The 27,788-nt window shown below is 39.0% G+C and overlaps 1 protein-coding gene across 1 annotated transcript in view; it reads left to right on the top strand.

Annotated features, from left to right (window-relative positions):
* Positions 1 to 27,788, top strand: part of LOC126177105 (proton channel OtopLc) — a 760,838-nt gene that overhangs the window by 564,152 nt on the left and 168,898 nt on the right. The window contains exons 4-5 of the mRNA XM_049924368.1: positions 9,665 to 9,779; positions 15,107 to 15,317. Of these exons, the coding sequence (XP_049780325.1) occupies positions 9,665 to 9,779; positions 15,107 to 15,317 (326 nt within the window). The remainder of the gene's footprint in view (positions 1 to 9,664; positions 9,780 to 15,106; positions 15,318 to 27,788) is intronic.

Raw genomic sequence — 27,788 nt, 5'->3', positions numbered from 1 at the left:
AACAAAACTACGCACCGAACACAACACAGAATGGCTGCAACAATGCCACTGGTAACGAGCGATCCCAAACAAGTGAACATGAGTCGAAAGTTGTACACCGCATTGCGACTTTTTGAGGTTCTGCTACTCCCGTCAGGAATATATTTGCGGAGTGCGTGACAGCTGATTAGTTTGTACATTGCACTTCACCAGATTGAATGCAGTCACCGGTATGAATCATTCTTAGGCGTATTGCACGAGTATGTGGAAAATAATTTTTTTCTGTTCGAGACACGTGCTGTTAATAGTTTCCGAAGAATGCAAACGCTTGATCGCATTTTTATAAGTAAGACAACAATGTAACAGTGATGACTCAACACAGTTCAGTAACAGTTTTGGGCTAATGTGGTGTAAGTATACAAGCATTACTATAAATAAGGTACGGTATCCCTGAAAAGTTTTTAAGCGTTTGGATAGGAACTGATGTAGCCTTCGATAGCATTCACTGTTTCAGCAGTCTACTCAGGCTACCTTTGTGAACGGAGTAAATGTCACGTCACAAGTGAAAAGGGCCAATACCAAATTATTATCGTAACTAGAATGACAGAGAACAGGCTTGTATTGCTTGGCAGGGTTCGCCATTCATGATTTAAGAAGCGAATGAAACCAAACACTGGAATACAACACATTTTCACACAGTGGCGGCCTTCCCCCCCCCCCCCCCCCCCCCCAACACACACACACACACACACGAGGTTTTGGACAGTCGCCAGGTGAAGAGCGCCGATCTTATGACTGCTAAGTCATAGTGGACAGAACTGTCTGTTTCTGAGAAAAGATGAAAGAATCTTAACGAGATGAAATGGACGCTTGTGGTGAAACATTTTGTGATCCCTTATCTATGCCACATTTTCTCAAATGTTCTTTCCGTCTCAAGAAATATAAACCAATTCTGCATTTTATTTATCGTGTTGTGCCCAACAAGTCTCGCAGGTTGTTGAAGTATACTGAGTTTTTTTGTGGAATGAGGTACGTCTGGTTTCCAAGAAACAAGAAAAAATTTACAATAATTCCTTAAAGGATATTTGCAGAGCTGGCTGTTAATTTTGTGGAAATAGCTGACTCTTTGGTATTTCAGCTGATAAAAACATCTGTTACTGAATTGGAGTCTGATTTCAAGGAATTACTTGAAGTTCTGGAACAATGCAGTGTTATCATGTTGCTGTTAAATCTTTCTGCATCTACCGAATGATTGTGTATTTTGAAGAATCATACACTGTACCTAATCCAACTATAAACCCTTTCAGTGGTACCCATTGGGAAATCAAAATAGAAATCGTGGAACCTCCGGGATACTGTTTTCAACAAATGTATGGTGTGGTTTATGAAGCTAGTGAAGACTCTTTGGTATATGTTTTTAGAAGAAACAGTGTCACTGGTATCATAGCATTTAGCATTGAAAAAAGTTTCAGAAATTTTCTCTCGTACATAGGAATTTCTATGTAGTAGCTACTTATTTCAAAAGACACACAACTCCTTTTGAAGATCACTAGATTTAGATTTATTATATAGAGCCCAAGGAAAGACAACTAATGTCTGAGGAAAGATAGTGATCAGGGGATGGGGGGAGGGGGGGGGGGAGTCTGTCATATGGCACGTGACATGTCACTGCTGTAGAAAAATGCTCTCAAACTGGCTCTGCCCATGGTTGTCGCTTTCTTAGTCATGAGCGTGAGGGTTGTAAATTGTAGTTTTAGTGCATCACCCATAGCCTCAGTGCTATCTTTCAGGTCAGAAGTTGATCTCTTAGGTCTTCATGTGAGGTTTTGTTGTGGTTTGTTACTATTTACTGGCTTTAATTATGCACCAGACCCTTTCAGGGTTTCATCCAGCTTCTCAAAAATATTCTTCCAGTGACAGACTTCTATGGTTTTGGAGATGATAATGGATATGTCTGTTCATATATCCATTCTTCTTCAGTTAGCTGGGCCTCAAAGTTTTGTCAGCAATGTCTGTAATCCCATTTTTCTGTCACCAAATCTTGTATGCCTGCTGAAACTGTCTACAATTGTTGAGGTGACTATGATACTCCTTTCTGTGATGTTATTAGCAGAGATTAGTACATAGTCAAGACAAATTCTGAAGCCCACCACTTCTGATACAAGGAAAGACACCAATGCTATTGTGAATCTTGAAACTCAACATGTCCTGACTTTCTCAAATTGATTAGTGAGTCATCATGTGCCAGGCCTGTGGGAATCATTCACTCTACCACAATGTGTATCTTGATTCGTCACTCCACACGATGCTCTTCCGATTGCTGTAGAGTCCACACTTAACATAATTTTCACTGGCAAACAAGTGAGCTGTAGGGATGTTTTCATGTGAGTGTTTCAGGCAATGGGAATATTTCTGTTCTTTTCCTGGACTGATTTATTGAAGTGTACTTTTGGATGTCCAACTGGGCCAATAAATCCAACCAAACAAAGAGTATTCCAGTGTATAACCTATCTATTTGTGTTAAAGTTTAGCTGGCATCCACACAGAAAGAACATCCTAGCCAACTGTCCACAATACTGACGAAGTAGGGCCAGTATCACCTCGTGTGTTCCTGCATTCCTCCATAACCCAGGCTCCAAAACTGACGATGGTGTCGGCTGTGCCTTTGTCGTCGGGGCCGTCACCTTTAAATACCGGCTCCTCGATCAATGTTCCAGCTTTACGGCCGAGCTTTTTGCTCTCCATCAGGCCGTTCAGTTTACTCGCCGCCACCGCCATTTATCGTATGTACTCTGCTCTGATTCACTCAGTGCTCTTCAGAGCCTTGGAGCTCCATATCCGATCCATCCCTTGGTGCAACGGATCCAGCAGTCCCTCCATTCCTTTGCTGAGGGTGGCTCTCCTGTCAGCTTTCTGTGGGTTCCCGGCCATGCAGGAGTGCCTGGGAATGAGGCTGCTGATGCTGCAGCCAAGGCTGCAGTCCTCCTGCCTCGGCCAGCCTCCCATTGTGTCCCGTCATCTGACATTAGTGGGGTTGTTTGTAAGAGGCTTGTTTCCTTGTGGTGGGATACTTGGTCCTCACTTCAAGGAAACAAGCTCCGGGCAGTAAAACCGTTCCCAACTGCTTGAGCAACCTCCTCCCGACCATCTCGGTGAGAAGAGGTCCTTCTGACCAGGTTGCGGATTGGGCATTGCCAGTATAGCCACCACTACCTGCTCTCCGGTGACCCAGCCCCGCAGTGCCCTTGTGGTCATGCATTAACAGTGCGCCATGTTTTATTGTCGTGTCCCCGTTTCAGTCAATCTCGTGTTGTCCCGTCTCTGCCATCTACTTTACAGGATATTTTAGCGGATGACGCTCGAGCAGCTGCTCGTGTTCTTCGTTTCATTACTTTGACTGGATTGTCCCAAGACATCTAACTCTTTCACTTATTTTATCTGTATCTTTGTAAGAACTTTCTGGTGTCCCCCCCCCCCCCCCCCCTTGAGTTTTACTAGCTTCTATGTGCTCTAACAATTTTGACTGGGCGCTAATGACCTCAGTAGTTGAGTGCCCTTAAACCCCAAACAAAAAAAAAAAAAAAAATCCTCCATAACCTAAACTGGTCTTAGTGGAATTCAGTTTCTTCCAGTCTTCCCATTGTGCTGTGGCCAGTGTGTGTTTGTATTTTGCAACTATGACTTACCTGTAAAATCTGTATTACTGTCCCATATTTCCCATCTCATCTACCCTTACTTCCTCTTCCTTTTCCACAATATTGCCTTCAAGTTCCGTTCGTTAGTGTAACTCTTCCTTGCAGGCCCATATTCTTCTCTCTTTCTGGCCATCCATTCTTTGATAGTATTAGGCTGACATTTGAGCTCTTCATAGTCATACAGCTGCTTCTCTTTTCTCCCATGGTTTGTTTGATTTTTGTGTGGGCAGCATTTCTTTTTTCCCATATGACTGCATGCTTCTACAGCTTTGTGTTTGTCTTCTTGCCATTCCTGTTTTGCCATTTTGCACTTCCTATCAATATCTTTTTTAGACATCTGTAATCCCATTTGCCGGGATCATTTGTTGCATTCTTATATGTGCTCTTTTCATTAATGAAATTCAGTATTCCATATGTTATCAAAGTATATTTAAAGAACTTTTTTTTTCCTATTTAATCTTTTTCTGTCTTTCATTGTTATAGCTCTTTCACTTTCTTACCTACTTATATTGCATTTCTTTCCCTTGTTCATTTGGAACTTGGAACAACCTCAGGTTCTTTAAGAATATCAGCCTGGATAAACTGAGTTTGCAACCTTTCTGCAGTTTCTTCAGTTTCATTCTGCTGTTCATAACCAAAAACTTGTGGTCAGATTACCCCTCTATTCCTTGAAGTGTTTTGCAATTCAAAATCTGGTGTCTAAATCATTGTCTTGCCATAACATAATCTACCTGATGCCTTCAGGTGTTTTCCAGATCTCTTACATAAGTACAGTCTTCTTTCTGCATTCTTAAACAAAACGTTTGCAGTGATTGAATTGTGCTATCAGCCCCCAGTTTCCATTAGCCAGCTCACCTTTGAAACCTTTTCTCCAGTCCACATCTACCTACTATTCTTTGTTTTCCTGTTATTGAATGCCAGTCTCCCTGCGCCTCCTCCCCCCCCCCCCCCACCCCCTCCACACACAAACAAACACACAATTAAATTTTCATCTTGCTTAAAGAACTGAATAATTTCTCTTATCTCATTCAAGTTCAAGATGGTAGTCAGTAAGCAAAAAATGGTTTTATTTGCATGAGCTGGAGTGATGTATTTTTCATGCTATGAGCACTATATACAACACTTTATTAATAAGATCTGCACCTATTTGAAAACTGTTTACTTCAAAATGTAGCCCCAGGGTTAGGCTAAAGTCTGCAAAGGAGCTGTATATTACTCAAGAAATAAAGGCTTCATGTGCAACGAAAGGAAACACACTCTGTCAGACAGAAATGGCTCTGATATTGATGCCATAACTCTTTGCTAAACATGCTGTGAAATATTGAAGACAATAATGTAGACATCAAAACAATTACGTTAGATGAAAAAGATAGTTACATCAGATAACAAGATAAAGACAACATGGAATATAGTGGAGGAGGATACTTGTAGAACCAGAGATAAGAAGAAGCAAGTAGCATTGAGGGTAAACGATATATTGGGAACGAATGTGTGCAATGTTGCAAATCTTTGTAATGAGCATTTAAGTAACTGTTACTAAAAAAAGATGGGATTGTCGAGTTCAGCAGATGCTGTCATGAAATATCCCACACCAGCCATTAGAAATAACTTCAGTAATATGAATATGCTGCTCACTGCCAATGTAACATTAATCATAAAGGCATTAAAATAAAAAATCTAGTTGTTGTGATAAAATAAGTTAGTTAATAAGTACTCTTTTGGCTTTATTTGTGCAACCAGTCATTTATCAGAGGAATATATTGCAAATGGTTGAAATATCCTTAAGTTAAGCCTTTGTATAAGAAAGGAGATGAAATGGAAAAATGAAATGGCATTATTGTCTGAGACCCATCTAGAGTTGTTCAGCCAGCTGGCACAAGTCTTTCTATTTGATACCATTTCAACAACTTACATGTTGATGCAGATTAAATGAGGTATTTAGGACAACACAAACACTCAGTCCCCTAACAAATAAAATCTCCAACCTGGCTAGGGTCAAACCCAGGATCCGGTGAGGCAACAGTGCTAACCGCTAGACCATGTGCTGTAGAAAAGAGATAAAGAAATGCTGTAAGATTTCTGTCCAGTTTCACTTTTGCCAACTTTCTGAAAAACTTAAGAAAATGTGACCTATAACTGTGTTCTTAACCAACACAGTACAAATAATGTTTTCAATCCCATGGTTCAGATTTATAATGGATTCTGCTATTGAGAAGGCCATTTACATATGTAGCAAGAATGTACTTAAAAACTGGGCAGTATATTACAAGCTACTGGTATATATTGTGGTCTGCCAAAACCATTTTCTTGTGTAAACTACAATATCCCTTTCAGCAATATTCTTTCCAGCAATATCCTTTTCAATAAATTTGAGTATTGTGGTATGAGAGGAAATGTTTCAAAGCATATCTCTCTGACAGGAAACAAAGGGTGTCTTGAATTAAACTCTCTGTCATCATCTAAATGGGAACTAATTAGATGTGCTGTCCCACAAGGTTCCGACTTAAGGTATTTACTTTTTTTGTGCATATCAATGACCTTTCATCACAAACATTTTGAGACCAACTTTGTTTTGTTTGCAGATGGTACATAGTTTGCAATAAATAACAAATCAAGTGTAATTTGAGAAAGATTGGTTTATGAAATTGTCATGGATAGCTCTTTGTCACTAAACTTTGATAAAAACACACTGTTTAGTTCAGGCTTCATTAGACTTTACTGCCCAGAATACGCGTAAAATATGACAAATAGATTTAAGATGTGATTTTCTCCCGGTGTATACAATGTTCAAATAACGTATCGGAACACAGCCATGTGAAGGTCAGCAACAGCTGAAATTTCGACAGGTGCACACCCAGTCATTTTCAAGGCAAAACTGCAGTTGGATGTAATTGATATAAATAAAAAGAGGTATCATACTTCACTTACTTTCATGTCCTAATGTCCTATGAGATAATTTTTTGGTGTACCTAATCAAGCCAAGCTAAAATCCAGAAGCATATAAGAAGAATTATTTGTAGCATGGGCTTAAGAAAATTCTGAAGAGTGATTCATATTATATTTATTCCTCATTGAAATTTGTCACAAATGATACATCTATTTTTCAACCAACAGTTCAGTTCAGAGTCAGTGCTAGATATAAGAATAAACTTCCTAAAGATTTAAAGTCACTTATTTTGGGCAATTTTTGAGGAGCACACATTTTCGATAACTTTCTAGCAGCTATACAAAGTTTAGTTGCTAATAAAAGTTCTGTTTAAGAGGAGCTTAAAGGATTGATTAGTGGCCAATTCTTTTGACTCCAGTCATGAATGTATGTATATATAAAATAGTGTATTATACAAGAACCGATTTATGTGAATCTTCAGTGCAGTGATCAATGTAAATAAATGTTTTAAACAGTTTTTGCTTTGATGAAGCAAGGCCACAATAACGCAAGAATTATCATATGCTCCTCTGTGTACATTTTTGTGTTTTATGACCAGTTGTTTATGACCTTTTAAACAATATCACAAATATGTTTGAGATATTTTGACTTATACTGCATCTTTGTGAACTATTTCACTTGGGATGTGTGGAAGATACACTAGCATATATCTTTTTTTCTCTGTGAATATGTATTGTGTAGTGTTGTTTTATGAGGTGCCACATCCTTGAAGGTCTTCTCACTATGTAACAAAAAGTGGATCTAATTTAATCTAATGCATTCTTTCAACTTCTTTGCCTGCAGAGCTAATAAGTACATAATATATTTGTATTTCTATAATTGTTTGTGGCTTTCTATATCCATAGCTACATCCACACTCTGCAAATTGCTGTAGAGCTCATGGAAGATGGTGCTTTCCACTGTACCAGTTAACGGGGTTTCTTTCCGTTCCACTCACTTGTGGAGCACGAGAAGAATGTTGCTTAAATGCCTCTGTGCATTCTGTGATTAGTCTAATCTTATCATCATGATCCTTATAGCATCAATATGTAGGGGGCTGCAGTAGATTCCTAGTTTTATTTATTTATTTTTTTCAAACTTTGTAAGTAGGCCTTCTCAGGATAGTTTGTGGTTGTCTTCAAACGTTTGTTAGATCTCTGTTGTATCTCTGTGATGCTTTCCCATGGGTTAAACAATCTGTGACCATTCGTGTTGTACTTCTTCATATACATTCAATACGCTTGTTAGTTCTATTTGCTACAGTTCCCACACATTTGTGCTATAGTTTATAATAGGTCACATGAGTATTTCGTGAGCAATCTCCTTTTTAGACTGATTGTATTTCCCTACTGCTGTACCAATTAATGTGATTCATCTACCTGCTTTACCTATGATTAAGTATATGTGATAATTCCAATTCATATCTTTACAAATTGCTACACCCAGGTATTTGTTTGTGTAGACCATTTCCAACTGTGACTCACTGATATTGCAGTCACAGTATGCTACATTTTTTCGTTTTGTGACCTGCAAAATTTTAATTCATGAACTTACGAAGCAAGTTGCCAGTTTTTACATCAATTTGAAATATTATCCAGATTTGATTGCCTATTTGTGCAGCTTTTTTCATACATTATGGATGACTGCATCATCTGTGAAAAGTTTGTGGTTACTATTAATATTGTCTCCAAGATAATTAATAGACAACATGAATGAGTAAGGGTTCCAATACTCTTGCCTGGGGCACACCTGAAATTTCTTCTCATCTGTCAATGGCTTGCCATCCAAGATAACATGCTGTGTTCCCCCTACCAATAAATCTTCAGTCCAGTCACAAACTTTGTTTATACCCTGTATGGTCGTACTTTTGATAATAAGCATATGTGCAGTATTGAGTCAAATGTGTTTCAGAAGTCAAGAAATACTGCATCTACTTGACTGCCTTGATCCAGGACAATGACTTGAGAAAACTGCATGTTTTGTTTCATATGATCAATGTTGTCAGAATCCGTGCTTGTTGGCCTGGATGAGGTAATTCTGTTTAAAATATCTCATTGCCAAAAATCCTGTTCTTTCTGGCTCCTCACTTCACTTGTCCATTTCTCTTCCCACATTCTCTAACACATCTACTTGATTTATTACTCTAACATTCCATACTCCGATCTTTGGCGTGCCATATTTGTTTCCCTGAAGGCAGCATCTTCCTGGGTAGTTGCTGCCCAAATATCTGAGCGGAGAACTCTTTTTTTTACCTCAAGAATATTTTACTCAAGAGGAGGCTATCATCATTAAACCATACAGTAGAGCTGCACGTCCTCAGAAAATATAATGTCTGTACTTTCCTCTTGCTTTCAACCATACTCACTACCACCAGCAATGCAAAACCATTGTTGCTCCTGTTGTTAAAGAGAAGACTGCTGCTCCTCTCCAGGAACCATAGCATAGCAAGATGAGGTTAATGGGAGGATATTGAATATTGTTCCTAAAAATTTGCCTTTTTTGTATTCTGTGAAAAGAAACTTCTTAATAAAATGGTTTTTAACCATATCATCTTTCATCTGTCATGAATAATAATTGTTTTCTCACGTCATTACATTTGATAAGTTTTGTGTTCATGGTGAAAGCATATTTCTGGGAAGTTGGCACTACCATTGATGACAGTAAAATAGCGACTGTTATGTCAGTGACAGCTGACAATTGAAGGGAGCTTGTCAAAGCTTTTCATACAAGAATCCTAAATTAAAATTAAAAACAAAATAATGCAATGTTTGTGCTGATTACATATATCATGGATCATCGAGAACAAACTTTTATAATTATCCACAATAACATCAAATATAGATCTAGTGATAAGCATACATTGATTAATATTTTCACTGCATCTTTTGCAGTATAAATACTGTAGTGGTATTTCATATGATATACAGAATTATCTTCTTGTGAGAAGCCCAGAACTAAAGAATGAAACAAAAAATGGAGCTTTTTGTCAATGTATCAATTCATTTCCTGCAAAACCTCTTTGCAAATTGTTTTACTAAATGTGTTTGTCTTTTTCTGTTTTCAGGACCTCACTCTTCATTATTCTCAGCTTCATATATGCCAAGCTGCTGATTGTTATTTGTATAGCCTACGTCATCTCGGAAGTTGTGACTCAAAACATACCTCTACATTATTATGAGGTACGCTAGCATTATTTATTTACTTTCAACAAATTTTTATTACAGTTTTGTCACTAGTGCATAGATATTTTGATTTACAATGTTATAGTATTATTGAAGTGTCACAAGCACTTAGATTACTTGTGTTAAATAGAATATTGCTACAGCTGTAAAATAATTCATAACAATCCTTGGAAACTGACTGCTGTCTGTTCAAAAGAATGTGAATCATAAGTGTGTATAACTGTTGTTGCTACTACAAGAGCATTAGGAATGCATTCCAGTAATTGTTCATTAAATTAACAAGGTATTTGCAGCACGATTAGCTATTGCTGTTGTTTTAGCACGTTTATTGTCATTCTTTCTTAGAACAGAGAGTTCAGTAGATTTCTGATCTTGGTTTTGTGCACACCAGTTTAGGAACTTGAGCAGATTTTCTTTGAATTATAATGCAAGTGGTGTTGCTTTGTGGACAAGGGCAGTATTCTGCTAGTACCGAAAAGTTCCAGTTTCAAACTGTTGCCACAACTTGGGAAGTATGCTAATCTTTCAATTATTTTCATTATCACTTGCTTTCATTTTTATGTAAATCAAAATTAATGGTCTGAATTCACACACGGAAATCCACAGTTTGTCCCACCATATTCTCTAGTTTTTACCTGTTATGATTACACATACAAATAAATATCAGTCTTCAGCCTTAAATGAGGTTATTATATGGCCAGCTGAATGCCATATTATGTGATTCACAGTCCATAAAACTCCCTTCAACTGTTGCATAAATCGTTGTAGGTAGTGCAGCGTATTTTTGTGGTTTGCAGCTTTTGGGTAATAACTTGATTACAACTGCTATCAGTTCTTGACGTACTGCTCTCTCTCTCTCTCTCTCTCTCTCTCTCTCTCTCTCTCTCTCTCTCTCTCTCTCTCTAACCTCTGTACTTCAGCTGCAATAAGCCCTCTGCAATAGCTGATAAGTTTATTTGATGATCAATTTGATGATGCTATTAGTAAATTTCTTAGTCTGACCAAAGTGGTGATTGTTCTTAGTACTTACTGATGTTTGCTGTTCACAATAAGATGTCGTTTACAAAGTATCTGGGCACATATAACTCTGATAACATCTAGAATACGACTGAACTAGTTTGCTTCTACACTCCTCCTTGTAAACCCACCCTACCTTAATTTATGTATAAAATATGGAAATAGGCCTTGTAAAGAGGGGTTACATCAAACTCAAACACAGGAAATTGTTCTTACCATGCACCTACATCCAGCCAGTGTTCTGCATACTGCCATAGTGAACTATGATCAGTGATAGTACATAAAATGATGTGAGAGATGGTGCAGTTTTGTTTTTGTTTATTGTAGTTCACTAAATGAAGCTAGTAAATAGCCCTATTTCAGTCTTACGTAGTACAAACAATGGTTCCCACTTGGATTAGCCACTTAACATTACAGGTGTCATAAGAACTGATCTAATTTTCAGAAGTTTTGCCATTCAGAAATTCAACTCTATGATGTAACGAATATTCCTGCAAATTACTACAAATCACATCTTAGTCCTTGATACTTAAAATATCTGCTAAAATCATTTCTGCATGCTATTTACTGTTGCGGTGCACACTGGCAAACCGTGTCTGCCCTTGGAAAGATCACATCACTGACTCCCCTTCGTGTTGGGTGAAACTGCACTAAGTGCCAAACACACTTTCAATGACGCCCAAAAATATCTGCATGGCTCAAACTGCAGTATTGTCCAGAAGTTTCTATAATGTTGCACCCCCCCTTGGGCCTGGATGCAGGCACTGATTTGGTAGGGAAGGTGTCATAAAATCATTGTATCCCCTCCTGAGGCAAGCTGCCCCACAGATATTGTGACAGCACTTTGATCCTAGTTACTGGCAATGCGATGGGGTTGATGCTCAAGCTGTTCCCATGCATGTTCTGTCGGGGACAGATATGGATATCTTTTGGGCCAGAAGGTTACCTTAACATCATGCAGACAGTAAATAGATATCACAGTCCTGTTGAAAAATGATGCTGTGATACTCTCTGTGAGTGGTAGCACATACTACACTATTTGACCAACTGTCCAAGTTAAGATCTACAATGAGACCCCTTTTAAACTATTTTCTGGTACTATCAGTGCACTGCATGTCTTTCTCAGTGATCTCGCAACATCTGACACTACTCACACCTCTTATATACCCTACCTGGTGTGGCAATAACACTAATGCACTTGTACTTGTGATGGAAAATTGCAGCTGTGACCTTTTACATACCCACCAGTTGGGTGTAAATGTATGATGAAACATTGACATCTGACCATATTTTCTGGATGCTTCACTATATTCCACACATAGCTATATTGTGCTGGTACTGTGACCTGTCAGAGGTAATTGGCTATTTTGTATGCAACAGATGGGATAACAGGGGAAGAGGTGAAGGTAAAATTGGACTAAGGGTTAGGGGAGAAAGGGACAACAGAGAAAGAGGATAGATATATAGTACCAAGGAAAACTTATTCCAGTGTAGACTGTGACACCAACCAAGCTGTGCGCCATGTCAGATGAGTCCACCAAGCAAGAGCCAAGAGCAAGTTTGACCAGCTGTGCTGCTGAACACAACACAGTCAACTTCAGTGGCTACCAACAGGATCTCCCCACCCCCCATCCCCCTTTTTCCTTCACCTCCCCTATTCACACTAACATATATGATCTGCATAGGTGCATAGTGGTCCTCTAACACTTTCCTCAGCCTTTCTGACTCCTGATCTCTATCTCTGATAATATGTACTCTTGACATGCCTTTGTCCAGTGCTCCCACCTCATCTTCTGTACTTGCCACTGATCAGTTGTGGCTCATGCTTCCTGCTCCCCACTCTTTTCTCTTCATGCCTGGATTCTGTTCTGCTCTATTTGCAGCAGGGTGAATTTGCCCTAGCATTATATGTACCTATCTTCTTCTTTTACTGTCAGTCTCTGAAGCATACCTACAGTTCATAGGCTTAAGTAATATGATAAAGTTCTTGTTTACATGCCTATCCTTTTCTCAACTCCACCTTATGATAAGGCTTTTTTTGACTCATATCTTTGTTAAAATTTACTAGTAAAACAAAGCCAGTACCCATGCAGGGGATCATAAGTTTAGTTTATGTATGTTCATTACTGGTATATATAGAACAATGTATTTATTTGTGGACACAAATTATTGATTTTAGTATCTGTTGTACTCTATTTTTAGTCTGTCCTATTCAAAGACCAAACAATGGAAAATCCAGGATGGAATAATGAGGATATTGTGAAAAGGATAGAGTTGCAGACAGGCATGATACAAGACTGCTAAATAAGTTAGCTTTCAGCCAAAAAGCCTTCTTCAGATTTAGAAAACACACACACATAGTCACACGAATGCATCCATCATGCATGTGACCACTGTCTTTGGCTGCCAAGGTCTGGCCTCAGCTAGGGTGACTAGAAACAGATGTATAAAAAAGGAGACAAATAGCATCAAAAAGGAGGTCAAAGCTAGAAAAAAGAGGACACAGAAACATATGTTCAAATTTAATTAATTAATTAATTAATTAATAGATGTAACATACAGTTCTGAACTTTTAATGGTACTCCTCTAAAGATCCAGTTTTCTGCAGAAGTGTAGGTTTTCTTAGCAGATAATTTTAAAAAGGTACACAGGGAAACTCTTTTAAATTATACTGGACCATCAAAATACCTTTCACAGATTCAAGGTTCAATCTATTCCTATCATCAGTCCATTGTGTGGTAACCAGCAAAAATATTCGTCCTGCATTTGCATTGTGCTCTGATATACTAAAAAAGTATTTGGCAAGTTATGACAACTCTGAACGACAATCAACAGACTTACTTTCAAAAAATACGTGGCCCATTTTTTTCTACAAAATTGACCACTAAATTCAGGATCATTACTGTTCTGTTTCAGAAATTGCTTAAAATTACAGAAATGGTCACACTGTTTTACATCTTCAGTTTCAAAAGCTTTACATTTATCTTGTAAATACAAAAGGCTTTTTTCAACAACACTGTAGTTAACATCTTTTTTAAGAGACATCCATTTGAAACAAGAAAAGTTGTCAAAAAAGCCACTGTTTTAAATATTTGTGGCACGATTGGACAGCAACGTACACTTCTTCATAACAAGTTTAACATCTTTATCAAAGAATTCTTCTGTTGCAATTTCCAGATTCTGTTTAAGCTTTGGACAAATGAATTTTTCGTTTAATCAGTTCTCAAGCACCTGACATACAGAATCTAAAATTTCAGTCACTTTGAGCACAGAATTGTCCTCCTTTCCTATTCGCAGAATATTTGAATTGAATGCAGATTTCAATGAAAAAAATGCTGTAAGTAGGCTTCAATTAACTTCTTATTCTCAAAGAACTGAAACAAAATGTTTCGTGGCTTGGTTTCAGACAGGAAGTAAGATTTCAGAGCAGGATTCATTTCCAGTACCCTATCAATGACTGAGAAAAGAGGCAACCACGTAGTATTCTCATGCTGTTGCTTTCTAATAGTGTAAATAGAAAAGTAATTACGAATTTCCACAATGCCAGATAGTTTATAAAACTCACTCGGTTACAATAAACAACAAATCAAACTCACACATGAATACTGGGTTCATAACATGAAACCTATAATGCCAAGGCAATATGAATCCAGAACTGAAATTATGGAAAGCAAATTTTAAATAATCGATATTTGCACTCACTTATGGATTCATCCACGATCAGTAGTGAAAAATCGATAAAACTGACGATCCTGCTGCCATCTGTAAATAAAGTATTTAAGGAAAGAGCAATAGAGTGGGAATAATTGCCAATATAATTTTATTAGGTCAACTTTGCAAAACAGGAGGACAACATAAAAATCTGCCCAGACCGCAGGCAAAGAGAGAAAAAGGAGGACATGTCTGGATTTATCCGGATGTCTGGACACACTAGCCTCAGCAGCCATAGACAGTGGGCATGTGTGTGAGGGCTGCATTTGTGGGTGAGAGGGTGGGTGGGTGCACATGTGCCTGTGCCTGTGTGTGTTTTCTAATTTAGAGGAAGGCTTTCTGGCTGAAAGCTTATTTATTTAACAGTCTTTTTGCTGTGCCTGTCTGTGACTCAACATTTCCGCCGTATGCTGCAAAGCAATCTATCATTTTCATAATATTATCCTTGATATAAAATACTTTAAAAATTCCTGATAATTTTTGTCTCGAAGTTATATTAATGAGAGATAATTAAAGCAGTTTGTCAGATCACACCTTTGTTATGTGTCATATAATTTTATCCTGCATATATAATTAGTTGTTTCACTCTGTTACAGGGTTTCTTCACATATCTGTATGGAATGAGCATACTGTTCTTGTTGTACGTATTCTGCTTTCTACTGCAAGAAAGTGCCTGCTGTGCACCAGAAGTCCAGGCACCTCCACCTCGGCCCCCTGTCAAAAAATCTGATGCAAAGAAGGCAGAAAAAGAGAAGAAAAAGAAAAAGAAAAAAGCTGCTGAAGCAAAGGAGAAAGGAAGTGCAGAAAGTGGTGGGGGAGGTGGAGGAGGCGGTGGTGGAGGTGGAGGAGGAGGGGGAGGAGGAGGAGGCGGCGGTGGTGGTGGAGATGGAGGTGGGGGAACACCGGGAAGTGTTGGTGGCAATAATAAAGGCTCAATGTTTCAGGTACAGTAGTGATTATTAAACATAGTGTATGCTGCTTCCTAGGACTCATATGCTTGTGCTGTTTATAAATGGATGCATGGATCTCGTGGCTGCATTCTCAATATTTGTATTAATTGAAAGAGTTGTTGCTACTGTAAACAAAATTCCAGTGTTTATAGCACGCTCAGCATAAGCAATCACAATTGGTGTACATTTCACATATTTCTCAGAGATTTTAGCATTCTATTCAATCTTCTCAGTTTCATAGCTTGGCGCAATTTAATCCTTATAATGCACATAAAAATATATGTTTAAATGAAATGAGAGAATGGACACAGTAAGAGATGTACTCATATTTAGGCATGCATTTGTCGATAATGTCATTTTACTATCTTGCACCTCAGTACCAATGTTATATTTTTGTCCACTGTATGAAAATTCTGATGCTTTCAAATTTCAGATACAAAATTCTTTACTAAAGATTCATTTGTATATAATTCCTGAGAGAGGTATATGAAAACAGTCAAAGTGCTGTAGCAGATTATAGAAATGAAGGAAAATAGTGTCAGATTGAGAGAATTGTGTGAACTGTGATGTGTTTAACTATTTGCTTTTTTTCTGTAAATCCTGATGACTTCACTATGTCATAATTAAAACCACAAAAATGTTGCAGCATGTCACAGAGAAATCTAATGGTTTCTCTCAACCTTTTTTAATTTACTCTTTAAGAAGGAAATATCATGATTGGAGGAGAAGTAGTGATTCGATATGTACATTTTTATATGTGGTGTATACTCTTTTGGACATTTCCAAAAGAACAGATGCCATTTTCAATCTATATGTGTCCTGGAATTTTAAAGGACTTTTCCCTGTCCAATTTCTAACTCTTATTGACACTGTAGCGGTAGTTCCCAGAACAGATGAAGAACAGAGACCTCATCTGTAATCTAATACACATAAGAGAGCACACTTCCTTTAATAACTTGACTCTGGTTGAGGCAACTCTGCAACTAGATGTTTTATCCAGGTAATACCTCACAGGAGTCTTTGCAGTGTTATAAATATCAGGTATAGCAATATTGTTTTAATTATCATCTCACAAAAATCAAGCTCCAACCATCAAACTTGGTGGTGGTATCAGTCCTTCTTTGCATATTCACCCTTCAGTGTGACATTTTTCTGAACAATGGATGATTTGGAGGAGAATTTGGTTTCAGAAGTATGCATTTGGGCTGTTCAAGAAACATTCTACTTCAGAAATCACTGTGTTGTCATTCTGGAAATACTTGCTGTACAATGGTTTCTGAGAAAAGAGGAAGAAGTCATTGGGTGCCACTACAGGAGATTCTGGGTGGTGAGACAAAATTTGATAGCCCAAAAGAAGCAACATGTTTGACTGTGTCCTGTGTGGAATGAGCTGGGGCAGTGTCATGAAGCAAAGCATCCCTTCAGCAGCTTCCTGCAATGCTTTGTCTTGATGGTCTCACGTAACATTGGCAAGAGATTTTGGTAGTATGCTCCTCTGCTGATTTTGCCGTTACATGCACAGTATATTAGTATTGCACCACTATAGTCTCAAAAATCACTCAGTATCACCTTGCCTGATTATTGTTGGAACTTCACCTTTTTCAGGGGTGATGAATCCACAAGTTTCCTCTACTTGCTTTGCTCACTTGTCTCTGGATGATGGTGATACACCCAGCACTCCTCCATGGTGATACAGTGGCTAAAGAAGTCATCTGGATTAGCCTGACAGAGATGCAACATTTTGGCTGTTGCCTCAGTTATAATGCGTGAAAGTGTCTGAGCAATCGCAAAGCCCAGTGCAAAATGTTGAAAACTGATCCACACTGATTTTCAGTTTTTCCACTATTGCCTCAATTGTGAAATGTCTGTCTTCAAGTGCTGGGGGCTCCCCTTGTCTTGTAGTTCATTGTACCGCACAGAGAGGTGATCTGTCACTTCATTTTAAGTCATTCATATCACACTGGAAGTGTTTATTTCACATAACCATCTTCTCAGCATGTATTGTTGCGGTGTTGTTTTCCTTCAAGTGTAGAAATCGAATTATGACACTATGCTACACTTTACCAACAGTCTGCACAATTTTGTTTTGGCTTTCTGGCGGCGGGCTACTATCCTGAGGCATGGGATTTTCATTGTGTACCAGAATGGCGAACATGTACCTGCAAACAAATAATGAATTAAAATAGTTAAAGAAATCAGGATTTTAGCTGCCTAACAGGCTCTGAAATAAATCAATAGTGAGGGTTAAAAATTTGTGCCAGACTGGAACTCAAACCCAGATACTACTCTTCTGTAGAACAGTTGCCTGAACTACATTGGCCATCAGGACGCACTTCCTGACTGACTCAAATTCTCAACTTGTCATGCACAATAGCACCCCATCCATTAACCCCACTGATTGTAGCAGTCATTGAGTCCCACAGGGAATTGGAATATATGGTGCATCCACATTGAATGTACCCAGAGCCGTCCTTGATCAAATGTATACATAGATATGTGGTGTCTGTTGTGTTGGGCATGTCCACCAACAGTGTCGTGTGTGAAAGAACAGGTATCAGTATGTTTTGTTGTTCCACTGTAGCCACTTGTTTTGGATAAATCAACTGCATTTTTTTTATCGCAATAAAATTTTGTAGTGTCATTTTCATGGTGTGGAGAGATTTCCATTTCTAACCCCTGTAGCTAAAGTGCCTCTTGACAAGTTGAGGCCATCATATAACCTGCTTCAGTAGTTGATAAAGGTACTATGGCTTGTTCTTTTCTGCTGCAGAAAATAACAGCTCCTTGTGATTTAAACAGAAAATCAGTGAGTGACTTCCTGTTCTCTTTGTCTCCTGTCTATGGTTTTTTTCCATAGAACATCTTTTGTCCCATTCAAGTGTCATGTGATTCTTTTAACTGCCTGCCATTGAGGTGTGCCTGGATCATTGTTTAAGGGACTGAAAACCCCAATTGCATATGCGAGGTCAGGTCTGGTTCCCAGCTGTTCATACATCGTACTGTGTATAACATATACATATGGAATGTTCTCATGGCTTTTCTTTCTCCATCTGTCTTAGGGCTCGTATCTTGTGTAAGTACTGGACTGTTGTCCAAAGATACTGACACTGGATTGCAATCTTTCAAGTTGCGTTTATTTAATATTTGTTCTATATATTGAGCCTCAACTGTTTATAATAGTACCCTTTAGTGATCTTTCGTTATTCTGATGACCAAGCAATTTGACTCTTTTCCTAGCTCTTTCAATTTAAATTTCTCTTTGAGTTTATTTTTGAAGTAGTTCTTCTCTTGTGGGTTATTACTGAAAATTAACACGTTTTCAACATAAATTGCAATGGTTAATGGTATTTCCGTTATCGTTCTGATAATCACTTGGATCAGCTGTACTTCCTGAATGAGATTTTCACTCTGCAGCGGAGTGTGCGCTGATATGAAACTTCCTGGCAGATTAAAACTGTTTGCCCGACCGAGACTCGAACTCGGAACCTTTGCCTTTCGCGGGCAAGTGCTCTACCATCTGAGCTACCGAAGCACGACTCACGCCCGGTACTCACAGCTTTACTTCTGCCGGTATCTCGTCTTCCACCTTCCAAACTTTACAAAGCTGTGAGTACCGGGCGTTAGTCGTGCTTTGGTAGCTCAGATGGTAGAGCACTTGCCCACAAAAGGCAAAGGTCCCGAGTTCGATTCTCGGTCGGGCACACAGTTTTAATCTGTCAGGAAGTTTCAGCTGTGCTTCATTCAGTTTAATATTACAGTTGTGATTGTCATGTTTCAGTCCATAAATAGCCTTTTAAGACATTTGTCTGCAACACTTCTAGTATGAAAATAAATCTCTGAGATTTTGACACAAATTTCCTCTTTCGAATCGCCTTGTAGAAGTGCTTTAACAATGTCTAAGTGCTCTATGTCTACATCATATGTACTAGCTAAGCCACACACTACATGCCATTATTTACGTGGATAATTCATGAATCCATGTAACTGGTGACCCCATTTAAGAGTTTCCCATACCTTTCAGTGAACAGCATAAGTAGCGAGCAGCAGAGATACGCACGGAGTAATGTGCCATGACAGCAAGCTATCCCATGCCATTTTTAATGAAATTAGCAGGCTCCAGAATGGAGTGAAGGCTTTGGAGCTTCACATTCTGATAAATATTGACATGAAATCTGTCCAGGACAATGAAGACCATGTTAATTCAACAACACATATGCATTGCAACATGGTGGATACTCTCGGTGGGTCACACGACAGTGTTAAGCAAGACTGAAAGTATCTGCAGGCTCAGGGAAAACATCCTCTGTCACAGCTTAACAGCAGCTCAGCAGATCTGACACTTTTTTGTTACATGTTTGGTATCAATAACTTCTGGCTCAAGGGTGGATGACATTGGTGCTTTATGAGGAGATATCACCCAACAGATAAAGGCAGGCCACAGATAGTGTCTGTGTAATAGTAGAGTCAGTCCAACAGTTACAGTGGTATTACCAGACCTGCCAAATCAAATCGACCCTGATCAGCTAATCTCAACTGAAGAAAAACTCTAGACTTTGCGGTCATCACATTGTGATGCCCATCGAGCGTTTCACATGAGATGAGGGGCTTAAGAGCCACAGTGGAGGTGCTGATAATGCATTTGCACATGCAGCAGCAATGACAAGGTGTCAGTAATCAAGACCGAGGTGAATTCAAACCAGCAGCACTACCATGTGAAATGCGACACCAGCAGAAAGACTTGCATGAAGTATGCTGGTATCAGAAACATTTCAGCCAAGATACCACAAAATGTACGTCACCATGCTCTTACTTAAAGGGCCAAGGTGTCTACAGTCACAGTGCGATGTCGACATGCCATCAGCAACAGCCACCCCCTTTACACATATTCTATCATGTCAACAATACTGCAAGTATCAGACAAACATATCAGCAAAACTTTCCTGGCAGAAACTGGCTCCATTATCAGTTTGTTACGCAGTGCATGGCTGACAGGCAGCAAACAGGATGTTGTTGTTGTGGTCTTCGGTCCACAGACTCATTTGATGCAGCTCTCCATGCTACTCTATCCTGTGCAAGCTTCTTCATCTCCCAGTACTTACTGCAACCTTCATCCTTCTGAATCTGTTTAGTGTATTCATCTCTTGGTCTCCCTCTATGATTTTTACCCTCCATGCTGCCCTCCAATACTAAATTGGTGATCCCGTGATGCCTCAGAACATGTCCTACAAACCGATCCCTTCTTCTAGTCAAGTTGTGCTACAAATTTCTCTTCTACAAAATTCTATTCTATACCTCCTCATTAGTTATGTGATCTACCCATCTAATCTTCAGCATTCTTCTGTAGCACCACATTTCGAAAGCTTCTATTCTCTTCTTGTATAAATACTTATCGTCCATGTTTCATTACCATACATGTCTACACTCCACACAAATACTTTCAGAAACGACTTTCTGACACTTAAATCTATACTCGATGTTAACAAATTTCTCTTCTTCAGAAACACTTTCCTTGCCATTGCCAGTCTACATTTTATATCCTCTCTGCTTTGACCATCATCAGTTATTTTGCTCCCCAAATAGCAAAACTCCATTACTATTTTTAGTGTCTCATTTCCAAATCTAATTCCCTCAGCATCGCCCAACTTAATTCGACTACATTCCATTATCCTCGTTTTGCTTTTGTTGATGTTCATCTTATACCCTCCTTTCAAGACACTGTCCATTCTGTTCAACTGCTCTTCCAGGTCCTTTGCTGTCTCTGACAGAATTACAGTATCATCGATGAACCTCAAGGTTTTTATTTCTTCTCCATGGATTTTAATTCCTACTCTGAATTTTTCTTTTGTTTCCTTTACTGCTTGCTCAATATACAGATTGAATAGCATCGGGGATAGGCTACAACCCTGTTTCACTCCCTTCCCAACCACTGCTTCCCTTTCATGTCCCTCGACTCTTATAACTGCCATCTGGTTTCTGTACAAATTGTAAATAGCCTTTCGCTCCCTGTATTTTACCCCTGCCACCTTCAGAATTTGAAAGAGAGTATTCCAGTCAACATTGTCAAAAGCTTTCTCTAATTCCATAAATGCAGGATATTCAGCCTATTTTGCATTAGCAGTTGACTTACATGAAGCACAATTGTTAAGCTTAGTGGACAACAGTGCAGTGTCGGGGACTAAAGGTCATCTGACTTAAGGGGTACTACAGGGAATTTATAACACATTCCCCTGGAAAGAACATAGCACAGCTGAAATTCGTAAGCCTTCAGATGACCACACAAGAGAGTTAGCAAATGTGTCGCAAGAGTAGGTACACCACAATGAAATCAAACTCAACACAGTACATTACATCTGTACAATACCAGCACAGTCAGTCTCTCTGTGCACATCCAGAATTGCACCTGAAAGGAGACAGTCTTTGACAAAATGTTAGGGTCAGTAGTTGTTTGCCCCTCACCTAGTTAGCAAGAAAGATGGCTTGTGAAAGTCATGTGGAGATTACCAGACCTTAAATATGAGAACAATCCCGGTCATGTAGCTGGTGCCTAACATACAAGACTTCAAATGTGCATTGGCCCACATGAAGGTTCTTAGCTTTCTTGACTGTAAAACAGCATATCATCAGATACCAGTAGCCTGTAGTGATGTTCCAAAGAAGGCAGTGATTATACCATTCAGTTAATTCAAATTTTTGTTCATGCCTTTTTGCCTAAAGAATGCCACTCAGAAAGGGCAACATTTCATTAATGACATACTTCAAGGACTTCCATGCAAGTGCATGATGAGTATGCAGACGGTTGTTTTGACTATGGGGTGGTGTTAAATGAAAACAAATGGATCGCAGGGAAGACTCAGGTCACTTTCCTGGGCCATACAGTTTCAGCTGACAGTGTCTGCCCGTTTGCAGAAAAAAGTTATGGTACTACAAACTCTCATAAATCCAGGAAATTACCAGCAAGTCGATGTTTCTTGGAAATGGTAAATTTTTGCTGAGATCATCTTCCAGCAACAGCGGAGGTGTAGACACCACTCCTAGAAGCTCTAGCAGAACACAGTGCCATGGGACAAAGGGCAAGGGCTGTGTGGCAGTGATACCTTTCTGTGCACTTGTGCATTGTAAGACCAGCACATTGTACATCTCTGACATCGACATCGTTGCTGCTGTATTAGGAGTCTGTGTGTCAGTTTTTAGTTTTATTTATTCTCATCAACATGTAACTTTTTTACCTCCTTTTTGTGATATCTGTGTGTTTTATTTCTCTCTCTCTCTCTCTCTCTCTCTCTCTCTCTCTCTCTCTCTCTCTCTCTCTCTCTTGCATAATTTGTTTGATATTCTTTGTTTCACCATTTTTCTTTTTCAAATGACTTTTACATTGTTATATGCTGAGAAACAGACCACTGTCATTGTCAGTAACAGTAGGTCTCATTTCATTGTCAGCTCTTATTTTTTTGTTTAATAGATATTCCTCGCCCACTAATCTAAAAGAAAATTCTTCTACTTTTCTTATCTCCATTCATTATTTTTAGTACACACACAAGGTTTTATTTTGATTATATTTTAGATGGGTTTTATTTTGGTTGTTTCTTTTTTTACTACTATAATTATTTATCAAGTTCATTTATAACATCTTCTATAAATCCTTGGAAAATATATTCTACTAGGGAATCAGGCAATGGTTTGCTGTTGCTACATATGTTTGGTAGCTGCGTATCCCTGGGAATTGTCAGGACACAAATTTTTAGTCCTCATTGTGACTTTGCTATACAAAGGTTAGAGCCTTTTTCCTAATAGTATAGAATATAGATTTAGTGTTTGGGTTACTATGTGGTAAGTTAGTGAAATAGCACTTACAACTGACCACAGTTAAAACACACTAATTGTAAATCAATTCCAACATATTTAAATGGCCAACTTTGAGCTGCTTTTGTTGTTATGAAAGCAAAATGTTGATTTGTTTAAATTGAATGGATAACTCAGTTGTAATCACTGATATAAGGGATTAGAGAGAGACCTCTCTAGCTGCTGGATCTGTGAGGACAGTAGCTTCAATGACTTTAATTTGCATGGTTTTTATCTGCAAACAGGTAGCATTACAAAGTTTCAAATGATTCCAAGTGTACAGTTGTAGTCTAATCATAAGGCATAAACCATAGATTCAACTTTCCTAACAAACAGGTTTCCTGTCAAAAGGAAAAAACAAAACATTACATTGTTGTGTACACAATTTTTGTTTAAAATTATATATATGGAGAAACATTATGCATGGGAGAAACAATTTTCCTAATTGTTAAAGTGCTCTGCTATAACAGTTAAAATTGACTGTAAGAAAGGAAATGAAACTGCACATTCTCACAGCATAGCATTTTCTTTTTCGCAGTTGCTTGTAACAGGAAACCTGTACATTGTTGTTTTAGAAAAATGCAGGTTATGTCTGTCCAAATGTTTATTGGAATATTGTGTAAATATTTGGAGTAAATCTGTCAGGAATTTTTTGAGATTTTTGGAGACAGCATTTTCCTTTTCCCCTTTAGTTTCAAGAATGGTTGAGCATTCCTACAGACATATTTTGAGTAAGATTTCAGAAGAATCTTTTCACTAAACATACCATCTGTCATTCCATCAGCCAGCTAATAAAGTAATGACTAACTTCACTGACCAAAATTTTCTGTGCCATTAGGTACCTTACTGTACAAATCACTAACTGCAACATTCATTCATCCATTCTTCTTAAAGTTCCCATCAAGGAGGCTAACCTTCACGTATGTGGAACAACTCAAGATATACTCTTTCATATGTTGTTGAAATTTGTCAGGAGATATTTTTCAGTAACACAGAACGAACACTTATTGGAGGAAGGTCGACTGATTATGCAGGCTACAGAAGTTGACATTTTAGGGAGAACACTGGTTGTTATGTGAGTTGTGTGAACAGGTATTGTTCTGCTGGAAGAGCACATATTTGTGACAGTGTGAAAACAGCATACAATGAACTGGACAAATGATTTTTATGTACACTACACAGTAAAGTGTTCCCCTAACAAGCACCAGAGTTGTGTACTTCTTGTAGCCTGTAGCCCCCATTCAATGATACCCAAAGTTATATGTAAAAGACTTCACATCTACTATTTGATGCTTCTTTAGTACTCCTTCAGATGAAAAATGTTTCAGGCAAGGTTCAGGCATATTTCCTGGAATGTGTCACACTTCACTGAATGTTATAGGAATATAAGCAGCTGAAGTGGAATCTTTTGTTTTACATATTGACCAAACAGCTATGTCACCAGGAAATGGTCCCTGTTTACCTAGAGTAGTTTCTGTATGTCACTACCTGGTAAATTCTGACAGCTGCCCCCTCCTGCTTGGTGGCAAACTCTAAGTCGGTCCTCTGATGCAAAAGCTGAGTCTGTTAGAGTGATTTGGTGGAGAGGAAGCTAAGAAAGTAGCATTGTTGCTTGTGGTCCTAACTGAGACTCTGGGTGCAAAATTGCTCCTGCTGTGTGCTGCAGTTGCCATGAGATCAGCAATAAATCATTGTCTGATGTGAGTGTCCAGGCATGCATTTTTACACTACCACTGTCTGGGAACTAACCAATATGCATGTGCACCTTCCTTGGACAACTGGAGCCAGTGTTGATTCACAGCTGACACCTGATACCCAACAAGTTGGGCAGTTCGTCACAGGAACCATTCAGCTCTCTGTAACCTCACAATCCATTTTCAATGATTATGGATTTTGCTTCTCAGTATGGTCTTGGCATATGTACAATGTTTACTAAACTAGTGTACTTAAAACATTTCACCCTTTCAGAAATCATATACAGTTATTATTAGCTCCACATTATCTTTCTCAATACATGGTAGCTATTCTATCCACAGAATAATACTATAAGTTACTGTATTAACTGCCCTGCCCTGCTCAGTCATCTGTTCCCTGCTCAGTGATCTGTTCAGTAATGGTATTTATACATCATGTCTGTACGTGTGCACATTGTTTTTATTATTCCACTGGTGTATTGAATGCACTGAGTGAATATTTAAGTAAATGGTTAAATAAAGAACAATATGCTGTGAGTAGCTCTTTCAAATATTAGCCAGCCATAATTGTTTTGAGATGCTATTAGCCTCCTTATTTTCTAGTGAAATATTTTCCTGGCTCCCAGTGTAAGTGTGTGTGTTACAGACATTATATTTGCTAATAGCATGCCAAATAAACAAATCTTGGTGGCACTCGTAACTGTATGACCATTTTCCTGTGTGTGGATACAAATTACTGAAATGTTATTAGTTATAATTAATCGATCATAACGCACTTTTGTCCATTTTATGTGACTCTAGTTCAGCAATTCAGTTGATATGTTTTCTGTTTATTAATACACAAGACTTTACTACTATGATACTGTGGTAGATGAACATCCAAAAAGAATCTTCCATTTCATTTATTTTTTCATTTGAAAGATTCCTTAAAATTTATGGGAAGGGTTCTCAGTCTTTTGCAACAGCATATGTGAATAAAAGTTCTCGGGTTTCAAGCCATGTCAGTTCGCATAAAATCCTTGAGCTTTCTATGACCATCTCCACCATCGTCATCATGAGTTCACTGACTGCCAGGGCTGCTACGGTTTCTCGCTTATATAGGCATGATGACATCATCAGCAGCCAATTGGATAGACCCAATGTGGCACGCACGCGTAAGTCGACCCGGGCAGCTAGCGGAGCTATTGCCTGTGGCAGCACCATTGCCGTCAGGTGGCACCAGGGGCAGGTGCCGTGTTTGAAACAGCCACTCCCTTGTTGCACATCTGTCTTTGCTTTCTTTCAATGTCCAATGCCCGCCCTCATGCCCTGCTGAGTGTTTACCTCTGGTCTCTGTTGAAATTGTTGTTATTTAAACGAATTTCAGCCGCTTCCTTTATACGGAGTCTCAATATGTAGATGCATAAGCAAACACTTCTGTATTTTCAAACTGTATTTTATGTCCGTTTTCTAGGCAATGCTCCACTATGGCCGACTTGTCTAGCTCCCTTTGTTTTATATGTCGCTTGTGCTCAGTACAATGCTCTGCAACTGTGCAGATTGTTTGTCCAATATACATGCTGCCACATTCACAGGGTACACCATACACACCGGACACTCGAAAAACAATGTCGTCTTTAACAGGGCACTACATATCTTGTATCTTGGGGGCAGGCTGGAACACTGGTCTCAGCCCATGTTTCTGCAGCATATGTCCTAACTTACTGCTAGTTGCTCCGCAGTATGGCAGATTAAAATGGTTCAAATGGCTCTGAGCACTATGGGACTTAACATCTGAGGTAATCAGTCCCCTAGAACTTAAAACTACTTAAACCTAACTAACCTAAGGACATCACACGCATCCATGCCCCAGTCAGGATTCGAAACTACGACTGTAGCGATTGCGCGGTGCCGGACTGAAGCGCCTAGAACCGCTCGGCCACAGCGGCCAGCAGTATGGCAGGAATGCAGTCCATTTGGCCTCTTCTACTAATTCACCAGGCATCTTTCATTGGCGGCCCTTGAAAGCATTTGCAATGTCTCTTTTTGATGTATCCATTTTCCCTGAAAACACGTTTTAAGTTCTGCAATTCAGACTGTAGGCGGTCCACATCTACATCTACATTTACATCCACATTCATACTCTGCAAGCCACCTGACAGTGTGTGTAGGAGGTAATCTTGGCTCTATGAACCAACGTATTCAAGACAGCTTTCTTGTGTACATGGTGGTGGAAACTATTGGTGTTAAAGTACCGATCAGTGTGTGTTGGTTCCCTGTACACTGAATGACCAACCTGGCCTCCTGCCTTCCACTAATGATGGCACCTTCCTGATATGGCCTCATGGTGAAGATACACTACAGCAGTTCGTCGATCACATGAACGGTGTCCATCCCAATATTAAATTTACTGTTGAGATGGAGAAGGATGGCAAGCCACCATTCTTGGATGTTTTGGTTGAGCAGAAGGCAGGAGGCCAGCTTGGTCATTCATTGTACCAGAAACCAACACACACTGATCGGCTTGAATGCCAATAGTTTTCACCACCCTGTACACAAGGCAGCAATCCTGAACACGTTGGTTCATAGAGCCAAGATTATCTCTGACGACAACCGCCTACAGTCTGAATTGCAGAACTTAAACGTGTTTTTGGGGAAAAGAGATACAGCATAAGAGACATCGCAAATGCTTTCAATGGCTGCCGACAAGACACCTGTTGAATCATTAAAAGAGGCCAAACAGACTGCATTTCTGCCATACTGTGGAGCAACTAGCAGTAAGTTAGGGCATCTTCTGCAGACACATGAGCTGAGAC

This window comes from Schistocerca cancellata, chromosome 3 (assembly GCF_023864275.1).
Source record: "Schistocerca cancellata isolate TAMUIC-IGC-003103 chromosome 3, iqSchCanc2.1, whole genome shotgun sequence".
Lineage (NCBI taxonomy): Eukaryota > Metazoa > Arthropoda > Insecta > Orthoptera > Acrididae > Schistocerca > Schistocerca cancellata.
This window is presented reverse-complemented; position numbering and strand designations above follow the sequence as displayed.